At 38.7% G+C, this 15718-nt stretch overlaps 1 protein-coding gene across 1 annotated transcript in view; it reads left to right on the top strand.

Moving 5' to 3' along the window:
* Positions 1-15560, top strand: part of ap1m3 (adaptor related protein complex 1 subunit mu 3) — a 28953-nt gene extending 13393 nt beyond the window's left edge. The window contains exons 6-12 of the mRNA XM_087785362.1: positions 1216-1342; positions 5575-5717; positions 6335-6406; positions 6565-6723; positions 8577-8702; positions 9422-9497; positions 14657-15560. Of these exons, the coding sequence (XP_087641488.1) occupies positions 1216-1342; positions 5575-5717; positions 6335-6406; positions 6565-6723; positions 8577-8702; positions 9422-9497; positions 14657-14679 (726 nt within the window). The 3' untranslated portion in view covers positions 14680-15560. The remainder of the gene's footprint in view (positions 1-1215; positions 1343-5574; positions 5718-6334; positions 6407-6564; positions 6724-8576; positions 8703-9421; positions 9498-14656) is intronic.
* The last annotated feature ends 158 nt before the right edge of the window (positions 15561-15718 follow it).

Raw genomic sequence — 15718 nt, 5'->3', positions numbered from 1 at the left:
TTAAAACCTTGAAACTCTCCAATGCTGATTGATGTGTGAGAGTGACGATGTCCACATTCCTTTTAAGTCTTCACAGATCTAAAGGCTGTTAAACAGCCTAATTAAAATCCAAAAGGATTTTTTTAAGAAAACCTCATGCAGCAAGAGAAGTTCAGATGGATATTTCTTTGTGGTAACGTGGTGTAAATCTGGTGAGATTTTAACAAGTTACTATTACTTATATCTCATATTATTGTGTATCCACTGTGAGCAAAGGTTTCTAAGATGAGGTTTTCTGTCCATTTGGGAGGATGTACAGGGCAGATCTAGTAGTCAGTAGAGAAAACCTCTAGTGCAGTGGTGCAGGGACCGGCAGCGGTACCGGGCCACACAAAGAGTGAAAATACATTATTTAATTTCTGTTTTATTGATTATAACTTTCTGGAAGTTGTTTTACATTATAAAAGTCATATGAGTGACTCTTGCCACGTCAAGGGACTATTTTGGTCTAGTTTACAGAAAAAAGTAAAGTAGAGTGAAACAAAAACTATATATTGGACCATCGTTTTGCAGGTAACCAGCCCAGGTCTATTTCTAATTAAGGTATTATGTTGAGATGTATTTTTGTGCACTTAACTGCAGAGCGTACTATTTTATTTCTGTCATTTATTTTCCGACATTAAACCGGTCTGAAGTGCGAAAAAGGTTGGGGAGAACTGCTCTAGTGGACATGTCACTATTACACCAAAGCTGTGCAGCATCGACGCGCTGAAAAGGGGGACGGCATTTAAATTTGATTGACAACGTTTGATCATTTTGAATGCAATGATTGGATGATGCTTTTTTGGTAATTTAAGTCCACAACCGTAATATTATTCTGCTAGAATATTTAATGAACTGGCAGCAATTGAGGTGTGAAGAGGTTTTTTGCAACATAGTAAATTAGTTCCAGGAAAAAAATACCTTAAATAAACTATGTTGACATGAAAATCCCTGAGGGTCTTTTCTGACGGTTTGGCCTCGACTGTTTAGATGATGCTCTGAGCTTGTTTCACTGCTGTAATATGAACTAAGAATTGGGTTTTGACAAGTAGGCAACACAATTGTTATTTGAGATAACAAGTTTGAGATGAAGGTTTTTGAAGGTTCTTTCAATTAGGATGTTGCACAACAGTCATTTGAAGCATCAATCATCATTATTCACTGTTTTTGAGATGCAAATACTTTTGTGTGCAGGTGAGTGCTTCAGGAAGCGTGCTGCGAAGTGAGATCGTCGGCAGCATAAAGCTAAAAGTGGTTCTTTCTGGGATGCCGGAGCTCAGACTGGGTCTCAACGACAAAGTTCTGTTTGAAATCACAGGAAGTAAGTGTTTTTTCCTACATTACATTTGAATTACTCTTGAAGGACGAACACATCTTGCATTACACCTTCTTCCTTTTACTAGATGCTTTTACAGCGACCCTGCACGCACAACATGATGGACTCAAGACTGTCAGATAAAATGTATAGAGCATGTCACATCATGTGTGGTATATGCAGTTTAAAAATGTTCGACTTATTCGTTAAAATATTTTTTTTTAATGACTTTCATGGTTTATTTTCACCCTCCCCCCATAGATTATTTAGTTAAGGTGAAATATATTAAATGTAACAGCATTTTGAGTGCTACTATTTTGGTGTTTCCTCCAAGTTGCCAGTTACGCCTCACTTGGCCTGGTGTCCTGAAGGACTGATGAGTAGCAGCAGTTCTACACTGAGCCTCTCCCACATGAGTGAGCTCCTCACTGTATCTCTACGAGGTGGTCTTATGGTCCGTAAAAAAGAATATCAAATGTTTGGTCATGCTGTATTGTAATTGTATTTTGGTACAGTTTTTTTTTTTAAGGAAATACATTTTCATGACATCAGTAGATGAAAAAGCCTAATATTTGTTAAACTAGTTCATTTAAATTGACAAATAAATGGACAGGGAAATTGAGTCATTAATAAAATAAGAATCTGCTGTTTTTAAAAATTCTCCTTAAGAGTCTACAATAAAGCAAAGTAGCGTCTGCTCTGCTGTTTATTTGAAAGACGGGTCGCCTGTCCAGGTCGTCTCTCCTCAAATATCATCACAGATTGAATCTCATGATCCGGAATGGCTGATCAATAAAGATGAAAAGAAAAGGTTGAGCACAAAAGAATCTTTAGATCCACCAGCGTGTTTACCCGAACTTGCCTTGACCTCTCCATTTCTGTCTGAGCCCCTCCATCTTCACACTTGCCTCCGTTTTCTAATCTCTTTCCCCACATCTCTACTTTTCTCACTCTTTCACTCCTGCAGCTTCACCTTTTTTTTTTTACTTTGCATTACCTTTTTACTCTGCAACTGTCTGGCCGTCTTTTAGTTAATCCTCCCCTCAGGCTTCAGCGCGGGCAGATAAAAAGGTGAGGGTCTCTGAATTTGCAGCCCACAATCCCCCTGCTGTGCACGTCAGCCTGGGAAACAACATTTTGCCAGAAATAATGATGAGAAATAAAGATCAAACCATTGCATTGCATTAATACTCCAATTGTTTGTACACATGTAGAAAGGTGTTTTTCTTTCATCCTGCTCGGTTTTACATCTCATTTCACTGTCTGACTTTTTACCAACGTCTGAAAGAAAGAGGCCGCATTTGCCAGTTAACACTGCCCTCTGCTGGAGAAACATAAAGCTGCACCAAAGTATATTGAAGCTGAAACTCGGGTGGTAATGAAAAGGTCGTTTACGACCTTTATATTGTGTGTAGACTCGCCTTCCTTGCTCTCTGTCTTCTTTCATTTATAATCCTGCACTAGAATCTCGATCATCCTCCCTGGTTTTAGCTGTTACCTGTAATTGCTTATCTACCACAGCCATGATAGTTGTCTTTCCTGGTGTCTCCATCTCAAACACGCCAACTTCAACAAAGTCTCTCCTCAGCATCCATCTGATCTGCCTTACTTTGCTAGAAAGGTCTTTAAGTCTGACACTTCTATCTCTGCTTCATGCATCATGACACCTCACTGCTGACCCCACTTTAAAGTAGATCTTTTGCCCAATTTACTGGGACTGCTGTGAGAGGCTGTCAAGGCCAAGACAAAGAAGCGATGAATAGAAATGGACTTGATACAAGAAACAATAATAAAGAAGTTTAATATTATTATTTTTATCAAATATTTTCAATTGTATATACATTTAACATAACCAATTAAAAACAAATATTCATAAACAGTATGTTATGTAAATATGATAAAACCACCCTATTAAATGTACAACAAGAAATGTTCTTAGTTTTAAGTTAAACTAATGAAAAATAAAATGAACGGCTATCAATACCATCTCTACCACATAAATCATTGGTGCAATTATCAGTAAAACTCCAATATATATAGATCATAATCAAGCTGGGCTGGTTTAGCAAGGCTTTGTAGAACTTTTGTTTTCTATTTTATTTCAAATTCAAAAAGATCATTTTACTCTACATGCAGTGATGGTGCAATTGCTTTTTGTGGTCCACCAACAGTTATAAGAGCGTAGTTATTAGGCTTTTTGTAATCTTTTGCTTTGTAAACACAAGTAAAAGTTACCTGATGTCACATTTTTCACACTTGAACTTCCATGTGACGTAGAAAAATAGAAATGCAAGTCGGGTTATTTGCAGGTTTGTTTTTGTAAAATGATATTGGTAAAAGAACATGGTGGCAGAAAAGTTACGGCTCTTGAATCTGTGAAATCAATTTCCGAGAAGTATTTGCGGTAGACGCTAAAAAGGCTCTCATTTTAAGCAGAATCTCTGCTACCCTGAGCTCAAGATAAAATGTATATAATAAAACTGAATTCTTTAAAACGGCTTCCAAAATGTGTAAGTGATCATTCATACGAACATTAGGGCTGTTAAGTTACAGTCAAGGGGCCTCCAGCAGCAGAAGCTGCAAATATACATATTTGAATGTCCCAGCTGATTTGTCTTTAATGATGGTCACAAAATAGTCTAGTAGTGTTTAATAAGGTTTTACTTTTCACTCGGCAAGTTATCGTGGTGATAGAATCCATCCCAGAGGGAGAAAATGAATGATTTAATTTCTCTCCCTCGCTGTTGACCATTAAAGTCACCGCGGCAGCCTGAAGAGTGAAGCCCTGGAGACACGGTTGCGTCTTCATCCATCCCCCGACACATTCACAGACTCTCACAGGCACACTCGCCCCACTCCCTCTCCCCCAGGCTCCCTCAGGTCCACCTAATGACAAGCAATGTCCCAAGCCGCTGATCCTTTTCCCGGCGCAGGAGCTCTGAATGCACAAGTGTGTTTCTGTGACAGGAGAAGAAAGAGGCAGTCGTTAAGGTCCTGCTCCGTGAGGGTTGTGCAGTGTTGAAGAGGTGACCTTCTGTGCTGCCAAATCACTGATTCAAGCATAGAAAGTAATGCGTTTAAGGTGAACATTGTATGATCTTATGTGTGTACGACACGGTTAAGAACACACGTGTTCCTGGTCCTGTGACCGCAGGTGCGGACGCTCTGCTGACTATTGAGTTGAAGGGATTAAACTGGAGTTCCTCAGGCCCACTTTCATTATGTTTTTCTGCCGCTCAGCAGCGCCCATTAACCATGGAAGAGTGCAGTGAAGCTCCCTCTCTAAGTTTATAGATCTGACTGTTAGATACGAGCATGTGTGAAGATATGCTGGTGTTTATCAGGAAACGTTTGCTTTCAAAAAGCCTGAAATGAGTCTTGTCATGGGTTTGAAAAAACGTTGAGTCAACATTTAAAACCCACTCTTGGCTCCTTGCAAAACTCTTGTTTCTTTGTTCTTTTGTAGTTCAGCAGCTGTGTATGTGTTTTTGTGATGCTGTAGATCACACTTTTGAGTGAGTTAAACCCTGAAAAAGCCTGAGCAACGATGAACGCTTGGATCAACATTACCATTCAGATCAGGATGTCACAATCTACAAAAACTTAATTAATTCACTCCATTCTTGCTTACATTTCCCCACAAACAAACATAACATAAACAATACACATTAAACGAGCAAAATTGTCATGTAGTTCTCTGTTCTATATTTGGTCAAATGTTATCAGGGAGACCCAGGGAAGCCTTAAAAAGGTGATGTCTAAGAAGTAAAAAAGTATTTTAAAAACTGTATGTCCTCCTCAATATCAGGTCATGAGAGCAAGAACAATTTTAATGAAGTGTTACATGTATATTGCAATGAAAAACTAATATAACATTAAGGTGGGATCATGTAACTAGAATGAAGGTTTGCTTGTGTGTTTTGAAGGAGCGCTGCATGTGTTTGTTTGCGTGTGGCAGAGAAATAATAGAGAGGAAGGAGCTCCTGGATTTGAGTTCACTGTCTGTCTTCTTCCTTGTTTAATACAGGCTTTCTATACATTTTGTTGACGTCTCCTTGACTTTTTAGACATGAACGAAGCCTGTGAGGGATAATGGCTAGTGACACATGAAATCCACTGTTTGAAAAAAAATTGTTGGTGTGTTTGTGCGGCTGTCAGTCTTCATTACCTTGACCTTGTTTTTGCCCTCGAGGCTTAGTGCGAAGCTTTCAATCTTTTTTTTTTTCTTTTTTTTTCAGGAGAAAAGAGTAAGACGGTAGAGCTGGAAGATGTGAAGTTCCATCAGTGTGTTCGACTGTCACGCTTCGAGAACGACAGGACCATCTCTTTCATCCCACCCGACGGCGAGAGTGAGCTCATGTCCTACCGCCTCAACACCACAGTGAGTAAGATGCATGACGGGTCTAAACAACACACTTCAACTACAAATGAAGAATACTTCATTTCCCTCAATCGCTTTAAGCTTATGTACCACATTTCTCCAATTGGTGGCTTTCATTGTTCAACGTGGAAGCTCTTTTCCACCATCTAGTGGCCATATTATAAAATAAATTTGGTTGATGAAAGCATGTTTCATTTGTGCAGGTATTCTTGATTTGCATTAGAAACAAATTACAAAAAAAATCTAAGTTTTGGCTAAATTTCAAAGTGTGTTTACATTTAATAACATGTTGTGTTGATTTCATGATGAAGCAAAATTAAATTAAATTTTGTGTGGAGGTAGTGTTTACTCAGCCTGGATAGATAGATAGATACAAAAAAAAAGATGTTGATTGATGACTAGACATTGTCCATTGGTTTGTGTGTATTTATATTCTTAACTGAAGAAGATTTTTGATGGGATGTTAACATAGCCAGAAATGGCTTGTGCTTCACAATAAAAGTCACAGAGCTGTTCTTCCTCATCTGAGTCACATCAGCGTGTTGTTTCTGACGTGGCTGCCACCAGGTCGACCTTGACTCCTCTGACCTTGTCCACTCTCTCCTCTGCTCTGACAGGTGAAGCCCCTTATATGGATCGAGAGCGTGATTGAAAAGTTCTCCCACAGCCGTGTGGAGATCAAGGTGAAGGTAATGATGAATGACACTCACCTGAACAGACCCGCACACTCACACCGTCTCTCTTCAAGAATCATTCCTCAACTCGTTTAGCTTCAGTCACACAGGGAAGTCTTTCACTTCATCATCCGAACTTCTTATGTTCTTCTTGTCCCCATGTCATCCTGCAGGCTCGGAGTCAGTTTAAAAGCAGATCCACCGCCAACAATGTAGCCATTCTGGTTCCGGTCCCCAGTGACGCAGACTCGCCCAAGTTCAAAACCAGCACCGGCAGCGCCAAGTGGGTTCCTGAGAAAAGCGCTGTGCAGTGGAACATCAAGTCATTTCCTGTTAGTGAGAAACATCCATTTCTATTTATCTTATTGTTTTTTTTCTTTCTCTAGAAACATAGTTCCCAATCAACCTCCTTGGTATGAGTGTTTGTGAAAATGTTGTTCGCTGTGTGCCTTGTGACAGACTGTTGTCCTGTCCAGGGTATCCCCCATCTCTCGCCCTATGAAACTAGGATGTGCTCCAGCCCCCGTAAGGGAATAAGCAGCAGAAAATGGATGGATAATTCGGAGTGTGTCACAAAGTGATTGAAGTAAAAGTAGGTGGAGGCACAGAGGAAACATATTTAAGATACAGACGAATACAAAAATGATGGTTAAAACACAGCGTGCATTTCAGGAACAAGATTATATTGCTGATGTATATATTCAGCAGGAGACAAAAACCACCCAACCACAAACCCAGATAATGTAATGTTGTGAGTTAACTAGGGAGATAACTTGCCAGAAATATGTAGAAAATCCTAATTTTGGTGATATTTATGACAAGAAGTCTCAGAGTAAAGTGGGTGAGATATTTTCCAAACCATGAAAGCTACTAAAAATGCACTAGTTTCACTTGATTAGTTAGAGAATGTAAAAGAATATCTGATTAGTAACCGGGAATAATGCCATTAGAAGCTTCTTAAACCAAGTAAATGAATTTAAATCACAACACAAACAAGAAAACACACTGGAGAACATATAACTATAAATCAAACGAATATAAAAGCTGCAAAAACAATGTTTAGGAAGTACACATTGATAAAAAAGTTACAGGCGGTTCAGAAGATGTGACCATTTCCAGGACTTTGATGTAATGGAATACTGATAAAAAAAACCTTATCAGAAACCTTGGTGCCAGCTTGTGTTTCCTTACAACTAGAAAAAAAAAAGAAAAAAGATATGATAGATGGCGAAGCTACTGCTGCAGGCTGTCACTCACAAAGGCGCCTTTGATCTGTCATGGTGCTCGTCAAAAACGGTGCAGCAGAAAGTTTCCTGGCTGTGATTGTTTTGTTCTTGTCACCACCTTGAGTTTCCACTGCTTACCCAAGGTCTGCCTCCACCCAGAGACCTCCTCTAGTGTCCTGCTGGAATAATGCTGAGTACCCCAGTCCACAGACTATGTCCCTACAAACTCTCTCAAACATGACCTTCAATGCCCAGAAGTAATCTTGTTGGGGAATTCTAATCCAGCTACAAAGTCCAGTGCTGGAGTAACTCTGGAAAAGTTTCGGACACCCAATTATTTGTGCAACTTCAGCTGAAGTTCCTGATGTGGATCTAAATTAGAATCTAAATTAAACTAATGGCTCGTCACTTTGAAACCCTGCTGCTATCTCTTCCTGTGGTTATCAGCCTTTAACCAACAGGAAATAGAAATGTAATTGAATTTGTGATCCGGCTCCATACAGCAGGAGCTTCAGACGCTTCAATCAACCTGCCGCGAACACAATCGTCCCTGTGATGCCAACATGGCCGCCACTGCTGAGATGAATTCATCTGAATGATGTTTTCAATCATGACGCGGAGAAGTGCTGAGCGTCAGTGACGCATGTCTTTCTTCACACCTCCTCTTCCATCTTCTCTATTGACCTGTTTTATAAAGTTTCTTATAGTGCCATGACCAACACACTTCTTTACATTCGTTATTTCTGGGATAGCAATGTGACCCGCCATGATACGACACGGGACTTTGCTAATTTCCTCATGAATATAAAGTTTGTTTTGTTTTCGTAGCAGACAACCTGCTTGTAATTGGAGTCCGACATCTGGGAACAGAATTCATCAGCCGAACTAAAGCTCCTCGGTGGAAGCCGAGGTGTATCCATGTCAAAATCTCATTCTGGTGTGCGTGTCTATGTGTGCAGGGAGGGAAGGAGTACATGATGAGGGCACACTTCGGGCTTCCCAGTGTAGATGGAGATGAGCTGGATGGGAAGAGACCAATCACAGTCAACTTTGAGATCCCATATTTCACCATGTCTGGAATCCAGGTGGGAATCATCTCCAGCACACTTTCTCAGTCTTATTTTTTCATTTCAAATTAGATCTCAGTACAGTAGGATGAAAATGACTGGTTTGAGCATCTTATTGAACATTTAACTAGGAGATTGAAATCATTAGAAAATGAATGACAGAATGTGGGACTTGGATGTTTCTTACACAAATATGTGCTGTTCTGTTCATCAAATGTCTTCATGGTCTGTTGTCATACTTTCATGTTTATTGTGTAACAAATGAAGGTATAACAGTCGCTACCCACCGTTGATGACCAAAGGTAGATTGAGCATTATACAGTCGAGGTCTGATGAAGCCAGCAGGATCACCTCAATCACTTCAACATGATCTTTCTTCCACCGATTAACAACATACCAATACAAGGTCATCCAACCAATTAATCAATTTAACATCCCTCCTAACTAATTAACCAAAACATAGTTCTGCTGTTAACAAGCCGAGAAATATACAAACAAACAAACACTTGTGTGGTAAGGTAATTCAGGAACAACTATATTATTATATATATTATATATATTTTTTTAAACACAACATTTCTGTGATGAAATAGAACATATGAAAATATTCTCTGTTACTTGTTTTTATACTTTTCTTTGATATAAAAGTGTAAAGTAACACAATTATTATGTAAATGTATCCATATATGATTAGTGAAAATGTCTTTGACGCGAGCTCATGTTTGTTTGTGTGTCAGGTGAGATACCTGAAGATCATTGAGAAGAGCGGGTACCAGGCGCTGCCATGGGTGCGATACATCACACAGAGTGGAGGTAAGAACACAATGTCCTGCTTTGCACAAACACATGTTAGTCACAACTAGACCACATATGCATTTGTGTTTTGCCATAACTGTCACTATCAATATTTCAGTGTATAAAACAACATTACAATGTGCTCACTAATAGTAATATAATTAAATCTCAACATTAAGACATGCTTTTCCTTATTTTTATTTTATTTAAACATGTTATAGTAATAAATAAATTAAATGTTGGAACAGCAAAAAGATACTTTCTTAAGTGTTAAGTAAAACAAAATATCGTCATTTTCAGTATCAACAAGTTTAGCACGCCTGTCTGTGTAAGATTCTAGACAGCAAGTATAGAGGTGTTGCTGTTGTTAACCACAATAAATAGTCATGTTGTTGAGTGAAGGTTGGTTTGAGTTTAAAGAGTTTTCCTTCAGAGATCCGTGTCAGAATCCGTCTCTCTGCCTTGCTCTGTGCCCGAGGATTGAACCTGAATGTGCGACATCAGTCATATCCATTACCTTCTCCCGCCTCTGGGGATCTGAATGACATCACGGATTGAAGTCTGACCGGTTGGGCGATCGCGTGGGCCGCTTAATATTTGCCTTTCTTAATCCGGTGGAATGTCCCTATGTGTCCATGTCGGGGCTGTGTGGAGGAGAAGGTCAACAGGGATGTGTAGATTTGGAATCTTGCCCTGTGAATGAACCCGCCTCATCCATCACAATCCAGTCGGACAGCAGGGGAGAAGGAGCCAAGAAATCTTTTATCACACCGCTGATGTTACTCAGGCGCTGTAATATTGAACTGTTCAATGAGTCTCAGTGTGAGGAAGTTTTCTCTTGTGCCCAAAATCCCTTCATCTCCCTCAAGTCTTACCACACTTTAGTCAGTTTATCACTACATTGTTTTAGGTTAATGGTTTTAGGTTTTATGACATATGTTTAAACAAAAGAATCAATCATAAACAATATATATATATATATATATATATATATATATATATATTTAAAAAATTATGAAAAGGCTATTAATCACCAACTTTTATTTTTGTAATTCAGGATTTATTTAATGACATGGTTGTAGTTGTTTTCTTCTCATGGGAAAATGCATGGCAAAAATATGCCCATTTATAATCATAATAATAATATTTTATATAATACATGAATTCAGTATTGCTTTTTATGGCAAGTTGTTGGATCATTGTAAAACATAGACAGAAAAAGATTCCAAATGAGAAAAATAATAATAGGGAAAAACACCAAATTATTGGTTATGATAATAAATTGACAACCTGAATTATTCTCTGTTTGAGGTGTTCAAATGTTTTTCATACGTTCATTATAAGAACTGTGGTTTCTGGTTTGTCTCTGCTTTTGATGAGTTTATTATGAACTTTTGTGCTGGGTTGTAGTCGAGGGATTGAATCTGCCCTTGAGTGATTTAATTTTGTAACTTTATTGATCTGAAGTACATTTCTTTGGTTTAGTGTGGCCTTCATTTAGCAATAAAACATGCTTAATAAATTAGAATATGGTTTGGAGGTTTAAAAGAAACGGACAACCCTCCAGGGTTCAGGTTGGCACTCAGCCTCTGCCAGACTTCCTCTCACGTTGCTGTGGCTTCAGCAGCAGAGTTGAGACATGATCCGATTTCTCTTTATCGTCGTTGTCAGCATCAGGACCGAGAGGGAGATTTCAGCCGTGCTCTGATTAAAGCCAACACAGGTTCAAGAACTTATACATGACAGGAGACGATCAGTGTTGGTGAGACTTCATTAATCAGCAAAGCAGCTGAGATTTTTACAGATGGGAGTTCACTGTTTGTTTAAATAGTTGTTTACTTAATCCAAATATTTTTCATTTAGATATTTAGTAAATATAAGTCAAATTCACCTTAAAACTATTTAATTATATCATTTAAAGAAGTCATTGTGGAGCCAGACTTAGACCGACTGACCTCAGGCCTATTTCTAAGCTCCCTTTCTTGTCCAAGATCTTGGAGAAGGTGGTGTCTGAGCAGCTGTCTTTGTTCCTGGATCAGAGCAACATTCAATGAGAAGTTTCAGTCTGGCTTCCGTAAACATCTCTCTACGGAGACAGCTTTATTGAAAGTGTCCAGTGACATCATGATGTCGGCTGATTCGGGTAAATTCACTGTTCTGGTTCTCTTGGATCTGTCCTCAGCCTTTGACACAGTTGATCAGACTGAGGGATGAAGTGGGACTGTCTGGGTCTGTGTTACAGTGGCTCTCATCTTACCTTTCTGGGCGCAGTTTCAGTGTATATGCCAATCAAATGACGTCTGAATCTGCGGATCTGTTGTGTGGGGTCCCTCAAAGTTCTGTTCTAGGTCCTTTTATTTTTTTTGCTGTACTTGATTCCCCTGGGAAAAATCATTCAGAGATTTCCTGATGTCTCTTACCACATTTTTGCTGATGACATCCAGCTCTACTGCTCTTTTGATCCAACTGAGCCCCAGAGGCCCCAGACAGCTTAGTCAATTGTTTGCTAGAAATCAAACTATGGCTGAGTGAAAACACTTTGCAGCTAAATTTGGACAAACTTGAAACTCTGGTTATTGCTCCTGGTGATAAGATTCCAGGGTTGAGTCAGTACTTGGGTGACTTAGGTCAGTCTGTCAAACTGAGCCTGAGAAACCTGGGTGTTGTATTTGATAAAGACATGTCTCTAGTTCAACACTGCAGAAGACTGACCAGAAACTGTTTCCTTCAACTGAGAAAAATCTCTAAACTTAGGAAAATGTTGTCACAACATGATCTGGAGCTTGTTATCCATGCGTTTGTTTCTTCTCGTCTGGACTATTCTAACAGTTTGTTTTCATGTCTTAACAAGAAGGAGCTGTCTCGCCTGCAGTTGATTCAAAACTCTGCAGCGAGAATTCTGACCCGCTCTAGTAGAAGAACTCACATTTCTCTGATCCTTAAAACTCTTCACTGGCTGCCAGTTTCTTTCAGGATCAATTTTAAAATTCTGGTTCTTACTTTAAGATCTATTCGTGGTCAGACTCCTCCTTACATCAGTGATCTGATCCAGCCTTACACCCCAACTCGGGCTCTGAGGTCTGTGGATCAGAATCTACTGATGGTTCCTCGCACACGGTTCAGGACCAGAGGAGAGAAATCTTTTCAAGCTGTTGCTCGTGAGCTTTGGAAGGATCTTCTTCTATCTCTGCGCTTGATAGAGTCTACTGACTCCTTTAAGAAACATCTTAAGACGTTTCTATTTGTTCAGGCTTTTACTTGATTTTCTGGAACTCCTGTTGTGTTATCAGTTTTATCTTGATCTTTAAAATATATACTTTATTGAATATTGTTTTGATTGTTTAAGCGCTTTGTGACCCTGGTCAGGAAAGGCGCTATACAAATAAAAATTACTTACTTACTTACTTACTTACTTACATCTTAAGACTCTTTTATTTGTTTTTCTTTGATTTTCTGGAACTCCTCTATTGTTCTCAGTGCCACAAATCCACCCCTCCCAAAAAAACCCAGAGCAATAGGAAAAGTTTGACGAGGGATGATGCATTCAAGTGCAAACTGTATGATTGTGTGAACTTTCTTACTTGCCAGTACTTCTTGTTCTCCACTTTAGGCCACAGATTCATCCTGAGATATCCATGGATACATTCAGTCTTTCAGAAGCTCCGAGTATAATCTGAGTGTAGAAAAACCTCAATTCAAAATTGCATACATAACTAGTGCTGTCAAGAACTAAATATCAATAAAATAAATATAATTTATTTAAAGGTTAAGTAATAATGATCTGTAATTAAGTTATATGATTAATTAATCTACTTTTAATCCCGCCTAGTGTCCACCAGCAGGGCTGCATTTTGATGTGTCCCATTGTCATTAGAAAATACAAATAAAACATCTATCTATACAAGGTGCTGGAATTTTACAAGAAAATTTTATTATATTCACCAGACCAACAGATGTTTGACCCTTTAGGTTGTGACAAGAAAACCAACACAAAAAATAATTTAACAGAAACATAACTTGCAAACAGAAACAGTAAACTGTGATGGAAATGTATTGAATGAGATAAAAATGTTAAGCACCAATTCATTCATCGCAATTAATTGCATAATTTGACCGACTAAATCAAACTGTTGGTGGTTTATATTGTCTCAATTGCAATTGTCTTTAATTGTTTTTTAATAATAATAATATTAAAAACATGGCATTGACACCTCTCTGGCTCCATTCATTTGTTATCAGCATATAGTTTTATAATAGTCCTCTACGTGTCAATCATATCGGTGGAGCACTTGGAAAACAACATCAAACTTTATTGTGTTGTATGTAAATGGTTCTAAATGAAACCAGAGAGGTGGGGCATTGAACAAGGAAAAGTCATGGTTTTATTAAAAAACATGATCTATACGTAAATGTAAATCTACATTTAATCATTTAATTCTTTCTTATTTTGCTGTATTTTCACTTGTCTTACTATGGAAGTCAATGAGATGGTGCTGGAAACTGTAAGACAAGAAAAAAAAACTGATATATATTACAAAAAAAACCCTATGAAATCTTAAATATTTTTTCACCTAAATAAATGATCTAAAAAGTTGGTTGAAGAAAAAACACTTCAGCCTCACTTAAAAGTCTTAAATCTTCCACTGAAACTTCCTCTTCAGACCTTCCATTAACCTGAGAGGCATATTTATCCAAGTATGTTTCCGCTAAAGTCCTGCAAGACTCTTGTGGCGGCGTTGAAGAATAGACGTCAAACTCGGTCACGCAAGAGGCCAAAGAAAGTGGCTGCAAAGTCTATGAAACAACAGTCTGTATCAAACACTACTTATAACACTAATGAAGTGGTTTGAGCAAATTTTCCTCTAAATGATTGGAGGCTAAATCAAGCATAAATAATGTTGATTGTTGATCATCCGCGTGGCTTCATAACACCACAAGCAAACTTCAAGATCAATTGAAATAAAATATATTTTAATCCCTTCTGACAGACAAGACGTGCTCACAAGGAACAAAGGAAAGGAAAATAATTCAGAAGTTATAGTTTTAGTAGTTATTGAAGGTACAAAGAGACATTGTCATTTAGCTTATAGGAATGTTTCTACATGGTCTGCAAGAATACTGTCAGATGTAATGGTTAAAACAATCTCTAGTTAACAGAATGGATGTATCCTCCACAGATTACCAGCTGAGGACCAACTGAACAGGAGCGAGACCTTCCTCAGGACAGCCCAGGACAGGAGGGAGCAGGAAAGAGCACCACCTGTTCCTTCCACCTTCTTTTTTATCTTCCGGACGTTCGTGGGAACAAACAGACTAAGAGGATGGTTTTGTGTGATTTTTGCGTGTTTTAATCAAATGTGCCTCAAAAACCTCCGGGTGGAGAAAACTGAGACTCCATGAGCTGCTTTAAATTCTTGGAAAATTCTGTATTAATCTACTGGACATCGGGCAGCAATTCTGATGATGATGATGAAGAGACTCGTCTGTGGATCGTAAGATTCTCTCAAATTATTACTGGTACTGTTTAAGGGGGACAAGCATGGTAGCATCCTAGTTGTATTAAAAGAGTCAACCAGGTGGAGCTGAAAATTGATTGTTTTATTTTTTATTAACTAATATTGATTACAAAAAAACCCAATGCTTTTAAATGAAATGCTTACTCAGTGTGGACTGGTCAGTGAAACAGACGCGTCTCTTCATTGAAGCATGGTTGTCACTCCTGCAGCCTCCATCTGGTCCCCCAAAAAGATGCATCATCACCTTTTCTCTTCGTCTCCGTTGAACTGAAAGTCACACCAGCAGCTGCATCAATGATTAATCAGCCACTACATTGTCGCAGGCCTTCACAGTGTAACACAACGCCGTCGCGGGCCCGCGTCCCTCTGAGACACTTTTGTTACGTTTCTATCTGTTACATTCCTGGGAGGTATAGGTGGGCGAAGGCCGAGGCATCACTCTGGTTCCCTTTTTGAAGATGGGTCCAAATTAGCTTTTGGATTTCATTAACTGTGGCTATTTTTATTTCTAATTTATCAAAAAGTAAAGGGATTGTTTGAAAATAAAGTGTTTTTGTATCTTCAATGTTTTTTTTGTGGTTATGAGCGGCTAATACTGGAATGATCTGGTTTCATCAAACACTGACCGCTGAGATTATAACTTTCCAGCAGATGACTGAACACTTGGCACTCCAAGTCTTGATGTCATGAGATTCCTGGTATTATTCGTATTGGTATCGTAAG

This window comes from Callionymus lyra, chromosome 2, assembly GCF_982586985.1.
Source record: "Callionymus lyra chromosome 2, fCalLyr1.hap1.1, whole genome shotgun sequence".
Taxonomy (NCBI): Eukaryota; Metazoa; Chordata; class Actinopteri; order Syngnathiformes; family Callionymidae; genus Callionymus; species Callionymus lyra.
Note: the sequence above shows the minus strand (reverse complement) of the source record. Positions and strands in the feature narration are given on the sequence as shown.